Here is a 23360-nt window from a genome sequence, read left to right as displayed (position 1 = left end):
GGTCTTGATGGATGAGTAAACAAACAATAGGAGGTTGGGAGGTGCTACCAGCATGTGCAGAAAGTGTGGTATATTCAGGGGCTCTCAGCTTGGGAGGCTGGAGATGGCTAGAATATACAAGGTCTTGCATCCACTTAGCGGTAGCCCAGAATGTGGTAAGTCCAGCTGCTGGGTGAACTCCAGCAAATCACTTAACCTTTTAGTGATTTAGTTTCCTCCTCTATAAAATAAGAAAATAATAAATCCTACCTTTCAGAGTGGGCATGAGAATTAAGTAAATCATGTAAAGCATTTAAAATAATATATAATATATTGTAAATGTTTAATAAATGAGAATTTTTGTTATTATGAGGGGAGGGAGTGAAAGAGAAGGAATGTGGGATAACTCGAAGTATGCTGACTTGAAGAGTTTATGTTGCTGCCATTGATGGGATATGAAATACAAGAAGAGGAAAAGTTTGTGTGGTATAGAAGTTTAGTTTTGAACATGGTGAGTTTGAATCACTCGTGAACACCCGGGTTGAGACATCTAGAGTGGGCATGTTAGATCTCGATGTGCATTTAGGCATCACCAGCATGCTAGATGGTTTTTAAAGCCACAGTAGCAAGATCAGCCTGGGGAAAAAAAGGTAGTGAGAGGAAGGCTGAACACAAAACACCCAAGGAACAGTGAGAGAAAAGAAGCTTCAGCAAAAACTATGAGCATGAGATCTCCGAGAGCAGAGCTGGGCCAGGAGGACAGCTTGGGAGCCAGGGGAGAAGAGACTTAGGAGGAAGTGAGCATTCAAGGAAACCTCATGACCTTGACAACAGAGGGCTTATGTAAGGGCTGTAATTATGTCCATTGAAAGTGGTTGATAAGTTCTCAGAAATGTGAGGGTGGGTCGTGAGTTTACAGGTATTCATTTCATTAATCTTAAGCTTACACACACACGTGCACAATATTATCTGGACTCTTATGTGTATAATCTGCAACAAGAAATTTTAATAAGTCAGAAATAGAAATGGTAGATGAGGATGTCCAAACAGCAAGTATAAAGACTTTTTTGAGAATGTTAGCTATCAAACGAAATAGAGAAATGAAGAGCAGCTGGAGGAGGAATACAGTGTCAGGAAGGGCTAAGACCTGAGATCATTTGTCAGTCTTAGGGGAAGAAGCAAGTGGAGAAGGAAAGATTGATGTTAGAACAATAACAGTGGGATACTGATGGAACTAGATCCCCAAGGACAGAGAAACAGACAGACAGAGGGCATAGGCAGGAATCAGCTTGGAACTCATGCCTCTTCCAGTCAGACCAGAGGGAAGGCAACAGGGTCAGGCATGAACACGCATAGATCTGTCCTTGGGAAACATTTACGCTTAAGAGCCTTTTTATTCAGTGCCATAGGATGCAAGGTCACCTGTTGTGAGAAAGCAAGGATCAAGTGAGGCTCAAGAAAAATCACCAATGTGGAAATGATGTCTGAGGAACTCAAAAAAAAGAAAGAGACTAGAAATGAATGCAAGGATGGCCCAAGCCACCACCAGATTGCCCAATTGCCTTTAAAAACCAACAGAAAGATATTATGAAGATAGAGAGGGCAGGAGGTGATTTTTGAGGGAGTCATTAGGCTGATTTAAAGGGGTGGAATAGACAGAGAAAGATGCAGCTCATCTTTAGTGAGGACTCAAAACCACCTGGTGAGAGCCTCAAAGGAAAGGGGGCCCCAAGTTTAGAGAAGTCAGTGTCCTACCTCTGTATTGCCACCATTGTACACAGCTACCTTTTCCTAAGTATCCCAAGCCTAGAACCGGAGAAGCCAGAATGAGAGCTTGATCCAAAATTGGAGATGTGAATGAGGGCTTGATCCAGATGTTTATGGACCTACAAGTAATTCTCACTTGTGTAGGAGAAGCCAGCTAAGATGTCTGCTAGGTGGCTAGTGTTGGGTGTTGAATTTCAAGAGGAATTTAATATGCCAGTTTTTTACCTGATGAGAAATAGGGCTTGGAGACCCTTTGGAATGAGCTGGCTCAGAGTAGACTGGGAAAAGCCAGGATTCCGATGCCTCAAGACAAAGTCTGAAGGTCAGAGTTAAAGTCAGGGTTGTGAAGCCAAACATGTGAGGGAGGCAGAGACAGATTCAAAAGAAGAACATGTCAAGAAGATGAAGTGAAATGCTTGGGGGTGCCCACAAGATTGCCCAGTTGCCTTTAAAAACCAACAGGAAAATAACAGGAAAGCAGGGAGGGCAGAAGGAAATCCTGGAGGGAGCCATTAGTCTTATTTAAATGGGTAGAGTGGACAGAGAAAGATGCAGCTCATCTTTAGTGAAGGTCAAAAACCACCTGGCCAGAGCTTCAAAAAAGAAGGGGTATTTACATGAGGACAGCAAGCTAAGAGAATATGTCATCTGCTGCCTTTGTCAATTGCTTATGAGGTTGGGTGGTTACTGGATGGATGGATAGGGGAGTTGGAGGGAAGGAAGGAAGAGAAAGAAATGGAAAGATTACAAGCATGGCTGAATTAGAGAAGAAAGACTGATAGTAGACATAGCCAGAACTGATACCCTAACTTTCAAATTCATTAGATGCTGAACTGAGCACTTTGTGTACATAAGACACAGTCACAGTGCCTGCCAATGGTGAGCTTTCAGGAAATGTTCATGCAGGAAATGAGTGGGTGCTCAGGGATGGACCCCAATTAACGTACAAAGATTAGAAGGACGGTTTCTACCCTTAAGAATCACAACTTAGTGGTCTCTCAAAGTTTGTCTGCTGTTCCTCTCTTGGACAAACTGTATATTAAACAGATTTTAACCTGAAAGTGTCAGTTATAAGAAGCTGTTTGTCTAGGAAGTGTTCTTTTGAAAGTACTGTTACTCATTTGTTATGGACTTTTCATTTTATTTATTCCTGAGTTGCTGGAGGAAATGCTGAAATAATTCATCTCTTTGGATTTTAGTAACAGTCAGAGACAAAATACACAAATGTGAGACATTCTGTTACACAGAGGGAGTCTGTATGCAGAGTTAACATAGACATACCGGGGTGGTATGTGCAAGTCTGATGTTTAATCATGAGTAATTAGTTGGTACTTCGCAATTTTGGCCACTGAGGATCATACGGTGTGAACCGTGTAAGCCAAAGAGTGATTGTGGAGGAAGCTACTGAGTGGATGATTAGCAGTGGAATGGACTCAGGGACATGTCAGAGAGTCAACGTAAGAGGAAAAAGGCAATTGGTTCAATAGTTTGTAATTGATGAGTAATTACTCCGCAAGAGTGGAGGCCACTTATAGCAAAAACACATGTCCTCTCCAGTAATGAAAATGTAAGAGGAAAATCAGAAACCTTGTAGAGGAGGGATGGCTCTATGGGAGAGCCAAGGTGTAGGAAACCCACTTGTGTCTTCATGTCCTTCTTTTTTTTTTTTTTATTGCATTTTAGGTTTTGGGGTACATGTGATGAACATGCAAGATTGTTGCATAGGTACACACTTGGCAGTGTGGTTTGCTGCCTTCCGTCCCCTCACCTGTATCTGTCATTTCTCCCCATGCTATCTCTTCCTACCTCCCCACCCCCCACCCCTCCCCCATTTCCCCCCAACGGACCCCAGTGTGTAGTGCTCCCCTCCCTGTGTCCATGTGTTCTCATTGTTCAACACCCACCTATGAGTGAGAATATATGGTGTTTGATTTTCTGCTCTTGTGTCAGTTTGCTGAGAATGAGGGTTTCCAGGTTCATCCATGTCCCTACAAAGGACATGAACTCATCGTTTTTGATGGCTGCGTAATATTCCATGGTGTATATGTACCACATTTTCCCTATCCAGACTATCATCGTTGGGCATTTGGGTTGGTTCCAGGTCTTTGCTATTGTAAACAGTACTGCAACGAACATTCGTGTGCACGTGTCCTTGTAGTAGAATGATTTATAATCCTTTGGATATATACCCAGTAATGGGATTGCTGGGTCAAATGGGATTTCTATTTTTAGGTCCTTGAGGAATCGCCACACTGTCTTCCACAATGGTTGAATTAATTTACATTCCCACCAACAGTGTAAAAGTGTTCCTATTTCTCCACATCCTCTCCAGCATCTGTTGTTTCCCGATTTTTTAATGATCGCCATTCTAATTGGTATGAGATGGTATCTCAATGTGGTTTTGATTTGCATTTCTCTGATGACCAGTGATGATGAGCATTTTTTCATATGTTTGTTGGCCTCCTGTATGTCTTCTTTTATAAAGTATCTGTTCATATCCTTCGCCCATTTTTGAATGGGCTAGTTTGTTTTTTTCTTGTAGATCTGCTTTAGTTCTTTGTAAATTCTGGATATCAGCCCCTTGTCAGATGGGTAGGCTGCAAAAATTTTTTCCCATTCTGTTGGTTGTCGATTCACTCTACTGACTGTTTCTTTTGCCATGCAGAAGCTGTGGAGTTTGATTAGGTCCCATTTGTCTATTTTGGCTTTTGTTGCCATTGCTTTTGGCGTTTTGGTCATGAAGTCCTTGCCTACACCTATGTCCTGAATGGTTTTGCCTAGATTTTCTTGTAAGGTTTTTATGGTATTAGGTCTGATGTTTAAGTCTTTAATCCATCTGGAGTTAATTTTGGTGTAAGGTGTCAGGAAGGGGTCCTGTTTCCGCTTTCTGCACATGGCTAGCCAGTTTTCCCAACACCATTTATTAAACAGGGAGTCCTTTCCCCATTGCTTGTTTTTGTCAGGTTTGTCGAAGATAAGATGGTTGTGGGTATGTTGTATTTCCTGTGAGGCCTCTGTTCTGTTCCATTGGTCTATATCTCTGTTTTGGTATCAGTACCATGCTGTTTTGATTACTGTAGCCTTGTAGTATAGTTTGAAGTCCGGTAGTGTGATGCCTCCTGCTTTGTTCTTTTTCTTAGAATTGACTTGGCTATGCGGGCTCTCTTTTGGTTCCGTATGAAGTTTAAGGTGTTTTTTTCCAGTTCTGTGAAGAAGGTCATTGGTAGCTTGATGGGAATAGCGTTGAATCTGTAAATTACTTTGGGCAATATGGCCATTTTCACGATGTTGATTCTTCCTAACCATGAACATGGAATGTTTCTCCATCTGTTTGTGTCCTCTCTTATTTCGTTGAGCAATGGCTTGTAGTTCTCCTTGAAGAGGTCCTTTACGTTCCTTGTTAGTTGTATTCCTAGGTACTTTATTCTCTTTGTAGCAATTGTGAATGGCAGTTCGTTCTTGATTTGGCTTTCTTGAAGTCTATTAGTGGTGTATAGGAATGCTTGTGATTTTTGCACGTTGATTTTGTATCCTGAGACTTTGCTGAAGTTGTTTATCAGTTTCAGGAGATTTTGGGCTGAGATGATGGGGTCTTCCAGATATACAATCATGTCATCTGCAAATAGAGACAATTTGATTTCCTCCTTTCCAATTTGGATACCCTTTATTTCTTTTTCTTGCCTGATTGCTCTGGCTAGGACTTCCAGTACTATATTGAATAGGAGTGGTGAGAGAGGGCACCCTTGTCCAGTGCCAGATTTCAAAGGGAATGCTTCCACTTTTTGCCCATTCAGTATGATATTGGCTGTTGGTTTGTCGTAAATAGCTTTTATTGTTTTGAGATACATTCCGTCAATACCTAGTTTATTGAGGGTTTTTAGCATAAAGGGTTGTTGAATTTTGTCAAAAGCCTTCTCTGCATCAATTGAGATAATCATGTGGTTTTTGTCTTTGGTTCTGTTTATGTGGTGAATTACATTTATGGACTTGCGTATGTTGAACCAGCCTTGCATCCCCGGGATGAATCCTACTTGATCATGGTGGATGAGCTTTTTGATATGCTGTTGCAATCGGTTTGCCAGTATTTTATTGAAGATTTTTGCATCTATGTTCATCATGGATATTGGCCTGAAATTTTCTTTTCTTGTTGAGTCTCTGCCGGGTTTTGGTATCAGGATGATGTTTGTCTCGTAAAATGATTTGGGAAGAATTCCCTCCTTTTGGATTGTCTGGAATAGTTTCAGAAGGAATGGTATCAGCTCCTCTTTGTATGTCTGGTAGAATTCAGCTGTGAACCCATCTGGACCTGGGCTTTTTTTGGGTGGTAGGCTCTTTATTGCTGCCTCGACTTCAGACCATGTTATTGGTCTATTCAGGGTTTTGGCTTCTTCCAGTTTTAGGCTTGGGAGGATGCAGGTGTCCAGGAATTTATCCATTTCTTCCAGGTTTACTAGTTTATGTGCATAGAGTTGTTTGTAATAATCTCTGATGATGGTTTGGATTTCTGTGGAATCTGTGGTGATATCCCCTTTATCGTTTTTTATTGCATCAATTTGGTTATTCTCTCTTTTCTTTTTTATTAATCTGGCTAGTGGTCTGTCTATTTTGTTGATCTTTTCAAAGAACCAGCTCCTGGATTTATTGATTTTTTGAAGAGTTTTTTGTGTCTCTATTTCCTTCAGTTCTGCTCTGATCTTAGTTATTTCCTGTCTTCTGCTAGGTTTTGAGTTTTTTTGATCTTGCTCCTCTAGCTCTTTCAATTTTGATGATAGGGTGTCAATTTTAGATCTCTCCTTTCTTCTCATGTGGGCACTCATTGCTATATATTTTCCTCTAGAGACTGCTTTAAATGTGTCCCAGAGATTCTGGTATGTTGTGTCTTCATTCTCATTGGTTTCGAAGAACATCTTTATTTCTGCCTTCATTTCATTGTTTATCCAGTCAACATTCAAGAGCAAGTTGTTCAGTTTCCATGAAGCTGTGCGGTTCTGAGTTAGTTTCTGCATTCTGAGTTCTAACTCAATTGCACTGTGGTCTGAGAGACTGTTTGTTATGATTTCTGTTCTTTTGCATTTGCTGAGGAGTGATTTATTGCCAATTATGTGGTCAATTTTAGAGTAGGTGTGATGTGGTGCTGAGAAGAATGTATATTCTGTGGATTTGGGGTGGAGAGTTCTGTAAATGTGTATTAGGTTTGCTTGTTCCAGGTCTGTATTCAGGTCCTGGATATCCTTGTTGATTTTCTGTCTGGTTGATCTGTCTAATATTGACAGTGGGGTGTTAAAGTCTCCCACTATTATTGTGTGGGAGTCTAAGTCTCTTTGTAAGTCATTAAGAACTTGCCTTATGTATCTGGGTGCTCCTGTATTGGGTGCGTATATATTTAGGATCGTTAGCTCTTCTTGTTGCAGTGATCCTTTTACCATTATGTAATGTCCTTCTTTGTCTCTTTTGATCTTTGTTGCTTTAAAGTCTATTTTATCAGAGATGAGAATTGCTACTCCTGCCTTTTTTTGCTCTCCATTTGCTTGGTAGATCTTCCTCCATCCCTTTATTTTGAGCCTTTGTGTATCCTTGCATGTAAGATGGGTTTCCTGGATACAGCACACTGATGGGTTTTGGCTTTTTATCCAATTTGCCAGTCTGTGTCTTTTGATTGGGGCATTTAGTCCATTTACATTTAGGGATAGTATTGTTATGTGTGAATTTGATGCTGTCATTTTGATGCTACCTGGCTGTTTTGTTGGTTAGTTGATGCAGATTCTTGATTGTGTTGATGCTTTTTTACCATTTGGTGTGTTTTTGGAGTGGCTGGTACTGGTTGTTCCTTTACATGTGTAGAGCCTCTTTCAGGAGTTCTTGTAGAGCAGGTTTGGTGGTGATGAAATCTCTGAGTGCTTGCTTGTTCACAAAGGATTTTATTTTTCCTTCACTTATGAAGCTTAGTTTGGCTGGATAGGAGATTCTGGGTTGAAAGTTCTTTTCTTTAAGGATGTTGAATATTGGCCCCCAATCTCTTCTGGCTTGTAGGGTTTCTGCTGAGAGATCTGCTGTGAGTCTAATGGGCTTCCCTTTGTGGGTAACCCGACCTTTCTCTCTGGCTGCCCTTAGCATTTTCTCTTTCATTTCAACCCTGGTGAATCTGACGATTATGTGCCTTGGGGTTGCTCTTCTTGAGGAATATCTTTGTGGTGTTCTCTGTATTTCCTGGATTTGAATATTGGTCTGCCTTGCTAGGTTGGGGAAGTTTTCCTGAATAATATCCTGAAGAGTATTTTCCAGCTTGGATTCATTCTCTTCATCACATTCAGGTACACCTATCAGATGTAGATTAGGTCTTTTCACATAGTCCCACATTTCTTGAAGATTTTGTTCATTCCTTTTTGTGCTTTTTTCTCTGTTCTTGCCTTCTCTTTTTATTTCATTGAGTTGATCTTCGGCCTCTGATATCCTTTCTTCTGCTTGGTCAATTCGGCTGTTGAAGCTTGTGCATGCTTCACGAAGTTCTCGTGTTGCGTTTTTCAGCTCCATCAATTCACTTATACTCCTCTCTATGCTGTCCATTCTCGTCAGCAGTTCATCCAGTCTTTTTTCAAGGTTCCTATTTTCTTTGCGCTGGGTTAGAACATGTTCTTTCAGCTCATTGTAGTTTCTTACTACCCACCTTCTGAAGTCTGATTCTGTCATTTCATCACCCTCCTCCATCCAGTCTGGTTCCCTTGCTGGTGAGGAGTTGTGATCCCTTTTAGGAGGAGAGGTGTTCTGGTTTCGGGAGTTTTCATCCTTTTTACGCTGGTTTCTTCCCATTTTTGTGGGTTTATCCACCTGTTGTCTGTCTCTGTCCCAGGGAGTTGGAGCTTTATGAGTTTCCGTTGCACTACTGCCTTTTTTGATTTTTCTTTCAGGTCTGACCCGCCCAGCTAGGAGCAGGCCTAGCCACTGCCTGCCCACAGGGGCTTTGCTGAGCTGCTGTGGGCTCCGCCCAGCTGCCCTGAGCGCTTCCCTGTAGTCCTTTTTATATGGGCGTAGTTAGAACTGTCTCGGCAACGGTGGCCCCGCCTCTGTTATGGCGGACTCTCTCTGTTGTGGCAGGTTGCCTCGGCAACGGCGGGTTGCCTCGGCAACGGCAGCCTGCCTCCGTAGGGGTGGAGAGTCTCAGTAATGGCGGAAGCCCCTCCCCCACGGAGCCGGACTGTCCCGGTTCAGCTGTGCTTGGTTTGGAGGGCTCAACCCAGAGGGTTTCCAATTACTGTTTTTGTTTTCGTTGTTGTTGGGGGTGGAGGGGTGGGACCAACTGAGCCTGATCACCTGGCTCCCTGACTCAGAGTCTTTTAAGTTGAACGACCCCGCGATCCGGTCGCTTGTTGAAAAGGCGCCGGGATCTCCCGTGCTGCGACTCACGGAGTCGGCTCGAACTGTGGCGCCGGCTCCTGGCGGATTTTTTTGCCTAGGAGTCTCCTGGCCTGACTCGCTATTTCAGATGAATGGGCAACTCTGCCGTCTCAGGGCTCTGCTTGCCAGCTAAGAGGGCTCCCAGACCAGTGGCTTTTGTACGGAGAACCGCAGCAACAGGGAGTGGCCACAACAGCCGCGCGGGCGGAATCAGCCCCACAGAGGCCAAAACAGCCGCACCGGCTGGGACTGCGACGCTGGCGACCCCTCTGCCTGGGTATCTCCTGGTCTGTGGGCAATAAGAGTTCGTCTGGAAATGCGGCGTCCACTCACCCTCTGCACTTTCACTGGGAGCTGAAGTCCTGAGCTGTTCTTAGGCGGCCATCTTCCCAGCATTCCCCTTCATGGCCTTCTTAATCGGGTAGCGACAATATGGGTAAGAGCTGACCAGCTCCGAGACAGGGTGGCTCAACTCTGAGAATGACGAATAGTTCCCTGACTCCGTGGACAAAGATGCCACTGTGGACACAAACTTGACAGTCCTGCTTATCAGCCTCCTCAAAGGGAGACCAAGGCAGCAGCAGATACTTGCGGGGCGGAGGTGGGAGGAGAGAGGGATATTTTAAAGAGTTGCTGGATCTGCCTTTGCTTTCCTGGGGGAGCGTTGCTAACGGCAGAATGGAGAAGGGACACCTGGAATGCGTATGTGCCCAACCCACCTAGTGCCTGTGTCACGTATCATGGCGTGGAAGAGATGATATGGGATCATGGCCTTGAACACACTCACCCTCCCATGGCTTCTTATGTGGGTTCTGCACCATCTGAGGTGCTGCGGAAGGTGAATGACCCAAGAAAAGAAGGTGCACCACCATTCCTAAGAGCCCTTTCATTCCAAAAGCCTGATGGAATCCCTTTTTCAACACCCACCCACCCGCCAAAGGGAGGTAAGGAAATGTCCTCAGCTCAAGAGAGAATCTCTCACATTTCTGAAAATGTGTCAACCACTGCTTCTGTGCTTGCTTAGGTTTGGAAGTGCAGGCAAATCAAGAAATAGGGTTCAGCCGGGCTCGGTGGATCACACCTGTAATCCCAGCACTTTGGAAGGCCGAGGCAGGTGGATTGCCCAAGGTCAGGAGTTCAAGACCACCCTGGCCAACATGGTGAAACCTGTCTCTACTAAAAATACTATAATAGCCAGGCGTGGTTGCTCACACCTGTAATCCTAGCTACTCAGGAGGCTGAGGCAAGAGAATTACTTGAATCCAGGCAGCAGAGGTTGCAGTGAGCCAAGATCATGCCACTTGTCCACCAGCCTGGGCAACAGAGTGAGACCTCGTCTTCAAATAATTAATAATAATAATAATAGTAATAATAATAATGTGATTTGGATCCATTTCGTAAATGCCAAGTTGGCGTCCTGGTCACTAGAAATCAGTATAATTCTATTATCATTTATTGATTGCAACTCTCTTCTGGAGATGAAACTGAAGGTGAATACTGGAAGTGAATAAAACTACCCCTCTCCATCTCCCAAGGCTTAGAAAAAGTGTGTGTCAAAAAGTGTATGAGAAATTATTCCATGTTAAGCTCACACTGTGTTCTTAATACTGTGTTATAAGAAATGACACCATTCTCTCTCTGTATTTCATAGGCGTGATTTGTTTTTTCACTCTCCATGAATGACATTTTTATGAAGACCAAAGTGATGTGTGGACCTTATCGAGAACTGATACTTTATTTCTTATTGTATAAATAACTCCTCCAATAGAGATACTGAAGTTAAAAGTACCTTATGCATTCCTTCAGAGGCAGCCTATGAATTTTATGGGATCAAGTCCGAGTCCCCTTTGTGTGACTTTTTCCATAGAACTTTTGCTGCTGGATTGTCCCTTTACTCAAGGCCTTAAATTAAGTGAAAATAGGACAGCCTTGCAGACCTTTTTAAGGTATAAAGGGAGCATGGGGAGAGCCAAGGAATCAAGAATTTAAAATTAGGAAAATAAATCGTAAAAGTGGATTTCACATCTTTTAAAAAAATGCTTTCTGCTTTTGTGCATTTCTTACCCTTCTGCCTTATAGAGGCCTGCTTGTACAGCTGCTTTTCATACTGCTGATTACTAATACTGTCTGTATCACAGTATTTGTTTTTATTCCATCCTTCAGGAGATGACCTGGCTTCCACCACTTTCTGCTATTCAAGCACCTGGCAAAGGGGAACCAACCAAATTTCCATTTCCAAATAAGGTGAGATCTTGCATCCCTCAAGAGGAATATGCTTTACTCATGCAGGCATTTCTTAGTGGGCAGTGGGTTTACCCTTGATTGTCTTTTCTTCTGTAAATATTTCTGCCAGAGGCACCTGAATCTGCTCCTTAACAATTTGCAAGCACATATGTATTCATTTATCAAAGGTAGAGAATCAAGCCTCCAGTCTTACCTACACTTCTCTGCAAAATGTGATACTTACTGTAATTATCATTTTATCTAAAAAACATTCGTGAAGTTGAAATGCATCTTATAATCATTTTAAACATTCAATGTGATGTATAAAATTGTATGTCCTGGATTTTTCTGAAAAGCTGTTATTAAATTAATGATATATCTTAAAATCAGTGTCTTAGAGTTGAAGACGTGGTATTTAATTTCCCTGAATATCTTTTTTAAAGCTTAAGATATTCTCTAAGACTTAAAAAAAGATAATCTATACTTTCCAAGGAAAGCACACCAAAAAATCAGCTACAAAATAAATGACTGTATACATGAGTCTAATAGACTTTCTTTGATTTGAATAACTGACACATACTGCATACTCATTATAAAGGATCAAATTATACAAATGGAAAGAGACCAAAATCTCAACATCCCTGGCACCCCAAGCCAGAGATTATTTCCCTACCCAGAGATTACTATCAAGAGTTTAAAGTATGTGCCATTTCAGTCATTTTCCCTGTGCTTCATAGGTACATATATACATGTGTAATTTTTCCAATTCCTAGGTTTTGTACTACTAAAAGTATTTTTTCCAAAAGTTGATTTTTTTCACAATATGTATACTTGCTAAATATCAATATGACAGCTTTCTGGTTGGGCACGGTGGCTTACATCTGTAATCCCAACGCTTTGGGAGGTCGAGGCAGGCGACTCAGTTGAGGCCAGGAGTTCAAGACCGGCCCAGCCAATGTGGTGAAACCCCATCTCTACTAAAAATACAAAATTAGCCAGGCATGGTGCTGTGTGTCTATAATCCCAGTTACTTGAGAGGCTGAGTGAGGTGAATCACTTGATCCCAAGAGGGAGAGGTTGCAGTGAGACGAGATTGTACCATTGCACTCCAGCCTGGGAGATAGAGATTCTGTCTCAAACAAAACAAAACAAAAAAATAAATTAATAAATTAATATCAATATCACCACTTTCTAATGTGAATTATTGAAAGAATTGATCATTGCCATTATCACAAAAATAAATTCCATTCTAAGAGTTGATTTTTAGTTCTCATACTAAAATGTATCTGAAGACCTTGTCAAGTGAATATATGGAGATTTTCTTCATTCTTCAAAACAGCAGCAAAAATATTTTGTAGTATGAATTTGCCATAAGTCATTTAATCAAATTTCTCTCAGTGAACATTGAGATTCTGTATGGCTTGTTATTATTACAAACACTGTTAGGACAAATGCCTCGTTGTATGCCTGCTATTGGCATAAGGATACCTTAAGTAGGAATTGTGGCTCTGGGCATCAGAAGCCACAGTTACTTTGGACTGTGTTTCAAGAGTACTTTTGGCCAGGTGTGTTGGCCCACACCTATAATCCTAGCATTTTGAGAGACCAAAGCATGAGGATTGCTTGAGGCCTGGAGTTAAAGATCAGCATGGGCAACATAGAGAGACCCTGTCTCAACAGAAATATGAAAAAATTAGCCAGGCATGGTGGCACGCCTGTAGTCCCAGCTACTTGGGAAGCTGAAGCCGGAGGATCACTTAAGCCCAGGAGGTTGAGGCTTCAGTGAGCTGTGATCACACCACTGCACTCTAGCCTGGGTGACAGCAAGACCCAGTCTCAAAAAAAAAGACAAGAGAGTGCTTTTTACATATCTTTGCCAATGGTTATTATCATCTGGGTTTTTTATCACTGTGTCTGTATGATGAATGAAAAGTTGATATCTTGTTGTTTTCATTTGCATTTTCCCAATTACTTCTAAGCTTGAGCATTGACTGTTTTTCCTTTGCAAATTGCCTATTCATTACCCATTGCCACTTTTTAAAAACTGATTTGTAGGAACTCCTTAACTCTTATTCATTTATCTATTATATATGATGCAATTACTTTCTTGCAAACCTTTTTATCTGCCTTTTATACTAGCAAAGTGTTTAATTTTTCTGTCAGAGAACAAAGATCTTTCCTGCTCCAACGTTCTAACAATGTTCTCTGTTTTATTCTAATTCTTTTATACTTTTTTTTAGTCGTAGATTTATGATGTAGGATTCTAGTTTTCTTCTTATCAATGGTCAGTAAGTTGTTATAATACTATCAGTGTAACAACCCATTCTCCCCACCACTGGTTTGAAGTGTCAGTAGTTGAGTTTTTCATAAATACCTGGATTTGTTTCAGGACTCTCTATTCTGTTTTCTGACATGTTTATCTAATTCTTTCCCAAGAACTCATTGTTTAAATCAGAGATCAAGAAGCTTTTTCAGTGAAGGATTAGACAGTAAATAGTTAAGGCTTTGTAGGCAACACCCCAATGAATGAAATGTGGCATCTCATTGGTGGAATCCACACGAGAACCCATATGAAGTTCCCAGGCCTCTAGCCCTTTTATTCAGCACAGGGGAATTCAGCTGAATAGTTTGTTCAGTATGTACCTCCAGTGGCATCCTGACAGCCTTAGAGTAAAATGCACAGTGCTTACAATCTTTGCATATAATCCAGCCAAAATAATGCAGACCCAAAATAGAATCATACACATATATGTTATGAATAGGTATCATGGTATAAGTACAACTTTTGATATAACTGGGCACATGCCAAAGCAGTTTTGTTGTGACTCTTCCGAAAATATTGTACGAGTTTGTTCTGTTTTGTTTCCTATAGATACTTAAGTGCAAGCAACAACTTGACTTCTGAGGTAAAATTGAGACTTTAAATCATTAGTACAATAAGTTCATTTTTTAGCTCTATTGAGGTATAATTGACAAATAAAATTGTATATATTTAAGGTAAACAACTCGATTTTTTGATATTGTGAAATAATCACCACAATCAAGCTAATTAATATCTCAATAACCTCACATAGTACCATTTTCTTTTCTTTTCTTTTGTTGGTGATGAGAACATTACCTCCTAGCATATTTCTAAATATCTAATCTCTTAGCAAATTTCAAGTATACATTATTGTTAACTAGTCACATTTCTGATCACCATGTATTTTCATTCACACACATATGTGTACACACACACACACACACACACACACACAGAGCATAGACTGTACTGAGCGAACTAAACCAGACACAGAAAGAAAAATACTGTATGTCACCACCTATATGTAGAATCTAAAATTGACACACAGAAGCAGTGAGAAGAATGTCGGTTGCCAGGGGCTGGGGGAGGGGACAATGGGAGTGTGTTAGTCAAAGGATACAAAGCATTATTTATGCAAGATAAATAAGTTCTGGAGATCCCATGCACAGAAACATGACTTACAGTTAAAATTTTGTATTTGGAAAATAGGCTGGGTATGGTAGCTGAGGCCTGTAATCCCAACACTTTGGGAGGCCAAGGTGGGCCGTTCACCTGAGGTCAGAAGTCCGAAACCAGCCTGGCCACTATGACGAAACCTCATCTCTACCAAAAACACAAAAATTACCTGGGTATAGTGGTGCCCACCTGTAATACTAGCTACTCGGGAGGCTGAGGCAGGAAGATCGCTTGAACCTGGGAGGCGGAGGTTACAGTGAGCTGAGTTCCTGCCACTGCACTCCAGCCTGGGCAACAAGAGTGAAACTACGTCTCAAAAAAAAAAAAAAAAAGAAAGAAAGAAAACAAGAAGTATATTATTTTTCACTCAAAAAAATACATTATTATCTATCATGTAGGGCACAGAATTTCAAATTTAAATGAAAAAAAGGTGTTTTATTTAGGACCACTGTAGGATTTGCATGGAGCTATTTCATTTCTAGATCTTTTCGCCTTGGCCAAGAAAGAAAGAATTAGTGATTTTACAAAGTGTAGGAGCATTGCAGATTTTAATAATGCCTTTTATCAAAAAGCTCACTATGAATACTGATAATTTGTCTTGTACCAATGAAGCAAGACTCCTTGAGTTTCCTATTTCTATTATAACAAACTGGCAAAAACTTAGTGACTTCAGACAACACTCATTTATTATCTAACATTTCCAGTGGTCAGAAGTCTGAAATCTGTGTCACTGAGCTAAAATCAAAGCATCAGCAGAGCTACCATCATACTGAAGGCGCCAGGGAAAGATTTATTTTCTTGCTCTTCCCAGTATCTAGAGGCGGCCACTGTTCCGTGGCTCATGGCTCACATCACTGTGACTTCCACATCCCTCTTACCCTTCCACATCTGCTTGGACTCTCCCACCTCCTTCTTTCCCTTGTGATTATATTGGGCCTGCCCAGATGATCTCCTACCTCCAAATCATTAATCACATTTGCAAAGTCTCTTTCCATAGAGGTAACATAGTCACAGGTTCTGGGAATTAGGGCACAGACATCTTTGGGGGTGCCATTATTCTACCTATAACCAAGAGTGTTACTAATTTTCTCACAGAGTGCACCTCTTTTAACCCCCATCTGAGCAAATTTGTATTGACAGCTGGGCTTTGCAATTCGTTAATGAGACAATTAACGTTTGAGATGATCATCATTTCTAGTGTGTAGGAGCTAAAACTGTTTTTGGAATTTTAGGTGCAAAATCTCCAAAATGACTAATAAACAATGGATTTAAGCCCTTATTAAGATTGAAGGGGCAATTTGACCTCACAAGGAAACTTGATTTAACTGTGGGTTCTGAGTCACCAGTACCACTAAATTAATTAGCTGAATACTTCTGAGAATTTCCTCATTTTGTCTGGGTATTGAAGGACATCATATATAATAAAGTCAATTGATAATGAACTTGGCTATTTTCTATTCTCTGTGGACTTCATTTGGAGTCACAATTCCCTAGACAAACACCACCAGACATTTCTGCCTCATTCTTCAAATATCAAAAGTAATTGAATTTGGTAAAGAAAAGAATGCATGACTCCTTTAAATTGGCTGCCATTATCGAGTATTTCAACCAAGAGAGAAGAAAATGTATTTTCTTTGCTTTTTCGCTTTCATTTCTGCAGCAATCTCATACGTTTTGAAATGCAAATATAGAACTCAAAATTGTAGGGCATTTTCCACCTTCAGGAAGGTGGATGTCCAAAGCTAAGGCCATTTCTCAAGCATTCACATGGGTGCTGTATCTGGTAGGATCAGGCATGGCCTGAAACAACTTTTTTTTTTTTTTGGAAACCAAGTTTTCCTCTGTCACCCAGGCTGAAGTGCACTGGTTCAATATTGGTTCATTGCAACCTCCGCCTCCTGGGTTCAAGCAATTCTCATGCCTCAGACTCCCTAGTAGCTGGGATTACAGGCACCTGCAAACACGCCCAACTAATTTTTGTATTTTTAATAGAGACGGGGTTTCACCATGCTGGCCAGGCTGGGTCTCAAATTCCTGACTTCAAGTGATCTGCCTACCTTGGCTTCCCAAAGTGCTGGGATTACAGATGTGAGCCGCTGCACCCGGCCCTGAAACTGTTCTTGCTGATTGATTTTTAAAGCATTACACAGAAGAATTCTAGTATCTTCACAGAATTGAGAATCCTATTGCCTTTCTCTTTACCCATCAGAATGGAAAGAAAAGCTAGCGAGTGTGAAGGGAAAGTACCTTGAAGTTGGAAAGTTTATTATACATCTCCTTCTTTGGGTTGCTCATGTGCTTCAAAGACTACTGCAAAATTGTGTGCACTAAAACTCCATGTTTAGCATTACCTCAAAATAAGCATTTAAATTAATTGTAAACCAAATTATTTCAACTGTTTTGAGCTTTATAGAGTTATGAGTGAGGGTGAAGGGAGACCCAACTAAATCAGGTGCTAATTTTTTCTACTATAATTAGCTTTCCATGAGAGTCTGAAAATATAAGGAGATATATTTCCACTTCTTGCCTTTTGTAGTTCCAGCAATGGACTAATAGAGTAAGGAGAGGCGTGAGGGGTGGAGTCATTCCCAGGTGGTTTCACAAAGCCATTTTTTTAAGTAATGCCATCATGGTATACCATCTTGCCTCACGAACATGGCTAAAGAACTGCTGTATTTCATTGACATAAGGTGCATTTTTTTTTTACATTTTAAGGCCCCTAAAATCAGGATTTGTTTTACATTTGATGGCATCTTCCAACTAATTGGCAGCAACTGGTACTACATGAGATAATGCAGCCTTATGTGGTTTGGATGGCTTGTTAAATATAATGAATTATGATATTTAGTATTTCATTGAAGGGCTTTCTCAGATACCAGTATACCTGATTATTTCTGTCTTCAGCAAGATGATTTGTATAAACTTTTCTTAACAGCTAAATACCGTATTTAAAGGAGTTTTAGGATTCCCATGTCCCAAAAATTAGTTTTGGTTTTGGGACTTTAGGATTTAAAGAGGGAGAATTAATTCCCATGTGTAAATATTCTTCCAGGTATCAGGGGGTGGCTTTCCCTCTATGCACCTGACCTCCAGAATAACATGCATTTGTTGAATAATGCTAATAAATCAAAAGCAGCAGATTAACCTTGAAAACGTCCTGATATGGGATGACAGGCAACTTTTTTATACTTTCCTGTTTTGCTAATCTTTCTTTAATGAATAGGTGTTACAGAGCCATCCTTGGGTCAAGAAGGTAATAATAGTAGCCTTCTTCATGTGAGACTTGTTATCAAATTGTATACTTTATGTGCAGTTTCTGTTATGTCACTTATACTTTTTTTTATAAAAAGGCATTGTTGAAAAAATAATGATAGTAATGGAAGTGTGACACAGTGCAGCAAAAACATTAAAGTCAAGAAGATTTCAAAGAGCAGGGTAACCCTTGAGCTTACCTGTGCAGAGCCTCAAAGGAAGAATGAAGTTTGCTAGCAGAAAACAGAAATCAGCAGGATGGAGCATTCCGCGGGGAGGGGATCAGAACACGATACACAGCTGAAAGTATTGTGGGTGACAGTCATGTCACTTTCAACCCTGGGTTCTAATGATTTGTACAGGTGTCACCTCCACTCTTAACTTGCTGGACTCACTTCTGTGACCCTTAAAAAGTCTAATAGAGAATCTCGCAGGCCTGGCAGAGTGCTCCTAGAGGAGGACAATACCAGTGCACAGAAGGGGTGGACTTCCCCAGGCATCTACCTACAGAAGACGTTTGCGAGGGGAGAGAAGACCCGTGAGACAGAAGCTACACATGTGTTGGTATCTGGGTGGGGCGGCAGGAGACACAAAAATGGAAAGCGTTTCAGTGTGTCTTCCCTTCGGAGAAAGGAACTTTGGTCTCCCTGTGTTCTGAACCCAGCCTTGCTTTGGCTCCATGAAGAATGTCCTGCATAGTCTGTGGGGCCCCTGGGGTTTTGCAGCTGGCTGGACAGAACGGTGCTCCTTCAGAAGCAGCAGCCCCAGGACCCGAAGTTTGCCAACAGACACCTTATCAGGGTATCTGATAAGAGGACTAAAACCTGGGAGTGGCCCGGTAAGGTAGCTGACCCCTCCACAAGCAGGCTGGCCAAATGCCAGTAAGAATGATAATGGGACATTATTTGTACCCACAGAGTGGCACAGTTTAGAACACTGGGGTGAGAGTCAATTACTTTTGAGCTAACCTTTGTTGTTTCAGTGTACCACCAAGAAAACGTCAGCTAGCAACATGTGATTATATATTAGGGACAAAGTGTTGATTTTATTCTTGCCTCTCCTACAGAAGACTTCCACAGAGGTTTGTTTTGTTTTGTTTTTTATACCAGTTACTTCAACCATTTTCAGTCTCTCTTCACTCCCCACCACACAAAACAGAAATAATAGTGGTTAATTACACAGGTGTTTTAGTTAAAATTTAAAGTTTACTGTCTATGAGATACATGATTTTATGGTATGTAATCCTAATTCGGGTCATCTGTAAGCTCATCTTGCATTCTCTGCTGAAGAGTCTGTGATCAACAATCATCCTCTGGGTTTTAGGACACACCAAGAAATTAAAAATTTTAGCTGGGCATGGTTGCACATGCCTGTAGTACCAGCTTCGAAGGATCACTTGAGCCTAGGAGTTTGAGGCTGCAGTGAGCCATGATCATGCTACTGCACTTCAGACTGGGTAACAGAGTAAGATCCTGTCTCTAAAAAATAAATAAAATAAGTAGCACAGTGGCTCACGCCTATAATCTCGACACTCTGGGAGGCCAAAGCAGATGGATCAACTAAGGTCAGCAGTTCGAGACCAGCCTGGCCAACGTGTGAAACCCTGTCTCCACTAAAAATACAAAAAATTAGCAGGGCCTGGTTGCTGGGGCCTGTAATCCTAGCTACTGTCGGGAGGCTAAGACAGGAGAATTGCTTGAAGTCAGAAGGCAGAAGCTGCAGTGAGCTGAGATCAGGCCATTGCACTCCAGACTGGGCAACAAGAGCAAAACTCTGTCTCAAAAATAAATAAATAAATAAATAAATAAATAAATAATTTCTATTTCCCATTTGTGTTAACAGTCTTAGAAAAAATTCTGTTCTTTTTTTCTTTTTAAATGAGCTTAATGCTGGAAACTATGTCAGTTACCATTCTTGTCCATTTGTTGGTGTGTGAGTATTTCCCCTCCCTAGTACAGATGCCTCCAAATGGCCCAGATCTACAGATAGCACAGAGGAGTTAACTAAATGGGACTCAAAGTTTTTTTCACATGCCAAAGCTAAAACTAATTTATGTACAGATATAAACTCTTAAATTCCCTAGAAGAGAAGGAAAACATACCAATCTACAAGGGAGATTTAATTGTGTATGCCTTCTTAGTAACAGCATCTATCCAAAATAGGCCAAAATCATTTTTACAGATGATATTTTCATCCCTCATTTCAGAAACAATATTTCATCTTCATATAATCATTTCCAAAAACGGAATCTCAGGGTGAGAGTTGAGCTTGTTCTTTTTCTTCAGATGAATAGCTCATTATTACCATAATTGAAAGAGGTTTATTGGGCATCTGCATATGACTCAGGCTGTTTAATAGAGTGGGAATCCCTTACCCTCTCAGTTTTCCCACCCAACCTCTGCCTGCCAGACTGGCTCATTTTATACTGTTTCAGTAGAATTTCTTTTTGAAACAGACATTAGTACTTGGATTTGAGTGTAACGTAAGTCACATCAAACGACATCCCTTACCCCATAACAACCTATACTCATGGAGCAAAATTCTGGTAAAATATGTTAAGCTATATAATGGAAGTTAATTCAGTTTCACTGGATTTTTGTTTTATGTGTGGAATTTTAAAGGAGTTTTACTGGATTTTATGTCCTGCTGCTTATTCTTTGTTTACATTCCTACCGTCTCAGTTCACTCATTCTTTTATAAGTCTCTCATATTTTTATTTTTATTTTTTTACTTTATTAGCTTTTGGGGTACAACTGGTTTTTGGTTACATGGATAAATTGTATAGTGGTGAAGTTTGAGAGTTTACTGTGCCCATCGTGGGAGGAGTGTACATTGTACCCAGAATGTAGTTTTCTATCCTGTGTCCCACTCCTGTCCTCACACTTCTGGATCTCCATAGTTCACTATAGTACTCTGTGTTCCTGTGCATACCCATAGCTAAACTCCTACTTATAAGAACAATATGGTATTTGGTTTATTTTCTATTAAATGAGAATTTTTCAAGGAAAGAGGATGTAAATCCTCAAAATAATTTCTTATTTTGTTTTAATGCAAACTTAAATTTAATGTAAAATTAAATTCAGTCTCTATTTACCTGAGCAATAACTAAACTTAAAATACTGTGTAGCACTGGCTTTATTCCATTGCAGATAAGTAGATACTGTAGTAATCTTTTTACAACACTTATTAAACAACAGCTGTTTAATAGAGTGTTCCTGGTGGTATAATTGCCAAACGCATCTATAGGAAGTGGGTTGAAGTAAAGGTTTATTCAAAGATAAATTAGTTAGATTAAAAGTCAACAGGTCAGTGTCTTAAATATAAGAACCCAAACTGTAAGTATCAGGGAGGAAAACATAGGTTTAAATCTTCATGGCCTTGAATTTGGCAATGGATTCTTAGCTATGACACCAAAAGCATGAGCAACAAAAGAAAAATTAGATAAATTAAAGTTTATTTACAATTTTTTGAATTTTAAATTTAGAAAATTTAGAATTTTTGTGCATCAAAAACATTGATAAAATGAAAAGACAATTTACAGGATGGGAGAAAATGCTTGCACATCATAAATCTGGTAACAGTTTCGTATCTAAACTATATCAAGAACTCTTTCAACTCAACAATGAAAAGACAAACCAATTAAAAAATGGCAAAGGACTTGAATAAAGATTTCTCTAAAGATGTACAGATGGCCAACAAACCCATGAAAAGATGCTCAACATCATTAGTTATTAGGGAAATACAAATCAAAACTACAGTGAGACACCACTTCATACCCACAAGGATAGCTATAATTTTGTTAATGGAAAATAGCAAGTATTGGCAAGGATGTAGATAAATTGGAACCTCATACATTGTTGGACTGAAAAATGATTTCACTACTGTGGAAAATGGTTTGGCAATTCCTTAAAAAGTTTAACATAAAGTTATTATATAACCCAAAAATTCTGCTCCTAAGTATATACACAAAATGATTGAAAACATGGACTTGAACTAGGGTACATACACACATTTCATAGCGGTATTATGTACAGTCTCCAAAAGGTAGAAACAGCCCAAATACTCATTAATAGATGAGTGGACAAACACATTGTTGTATATCCATGTGATACAATATTATTCAGCCATAGAAAGGAATGAGATGCTGCTACATGCTACAGGATGGATGAACCTCAAAAACATTATGTTACCTATAAGAAGCCAATCACAAAGATCACATATTCTATGATTCCATTTATATAAAATATCCAGAATAGATAAATCCAAGAGACAGATGGAAATTGGTGGTTGTAAGGGGCTGGGGCATGAGGGATATGGGGAGACCCTGCTTAATGGGTAAGGGATTTTACTTCAGAGCAATGGAAATATTTTGTAACTAGATAGAGGTAGTGGTTGTACAACCTTATGAATGTACTAAATGCCACTGAATTGTTCACTTTAAAATAGTTAATTTTATGTTACATGAACTTCGCCTCAATAAACAAAACAAAAAGTCGTTAATACAAAATAAAAATGTTTGTGAAGTGTATTCCCAGAACTGCTTAACATGTACATGTACACTTTCATGTATATGTTTCTCGTTAAAGTAGCTAGTGAAGATTAAGAACAATGAATTGGTTCTGAATGACCAGCAACAGATCTCATGTTTAACTTGGGTTTTGAAAGTCAAAATAAGAAAATTAATTGTTATTTCTTGTTTTTTCAGGACTCTCAGCTTGTATCCTCTGGACACAATAATCCAAGTAAGAAAGACTTCACTCGAGGTTTCATATGGGGAGCAGGTGGTAGGGGTGGAGGGCAGAAGGGGAGGGAGGATGAGCACGCAATAGACAGTTGGTTTCAAAGAATTTTACCAAAAAATTAGGAAAGGGACCATTTGTTCAAGTGCTGCCCAAATGAATGATAAGATTTATGATGACCTTGAGTGTACATATTCAAGAAAAGGAGGGCCAAACAGAAAATGGTGAATTTCAAAGCCATCCTAAGAGAAAGAAACATCATGCTTTATTGTAGTTGTTTCTAGTATATATGGAGGAAAAAAAGAAAACTTAAAAGGCACATAATTGGTTGTCTAAATTAAAGGAAAATGAGTGAGCCAAGAAAACAAATCAGTAGACCTTAAGATAAATGACTTTAGAATCCATGAAAAAAGAAGTCACAACTGGCTGGGTATGTGTACCGTGCCCTCTTCCAGAAATAGAGACTCAACTATCTAAGAAGCAGTTTCCTTATTGAATTGGTAGCTAATAAAACACATGGACTTTTTTGT

The 23360-nt window shown here is 40.1% G+C and overlaps 1 protein-coding gene across 5 annotated transcripts in view; it reads left to right on the top strand.

The window, feature by feature from the left end:
• AFF3 (ALF transcription elongation factor 3) overlaps positions 1 to 23360 on the top strand; it is a 613873-nt gene that overhangs the window by 393945 nt on the left and 196568 nt on the right. For all 5 annotated transcript variants that reach the window (XM_010352080.3, XM_074404166.1, XM_074404177.1 and 2 more), the window contains 2 exons: positions 11302 to 11382; positions 22797 to 22833. In XM_010352080.3, coding sequence (XP_010350382.3) covers positions 11302 to 11382; positions 22797 to 22833 — 118 coding nt within the window. The remainder of the gene's footprint in view (positions 1 to 11301; positions 11383 to 22796; positions 22834 to 23360) is intronic.

The sequence above is a fragment of the Saimiri boliviensis genome, chromosome 1 (genome assembly GCF_048565385.1).
Source record: "Saimiri boliviensis isolate mSaiBol1 chromosome 1, mSaiBol1.pri, whole genome shotgun sequence".
Lineage (NCBI taxonomy): Eukaryota > Metazoa > Chordata > Mammalia > Primates > Cebidae > Saimiri > Saimiri boliviensis.
Note: the sequence above shows the minus strand (reverse complement) of the source record. Positions and strands in the feature narration are given on the sequence as shown.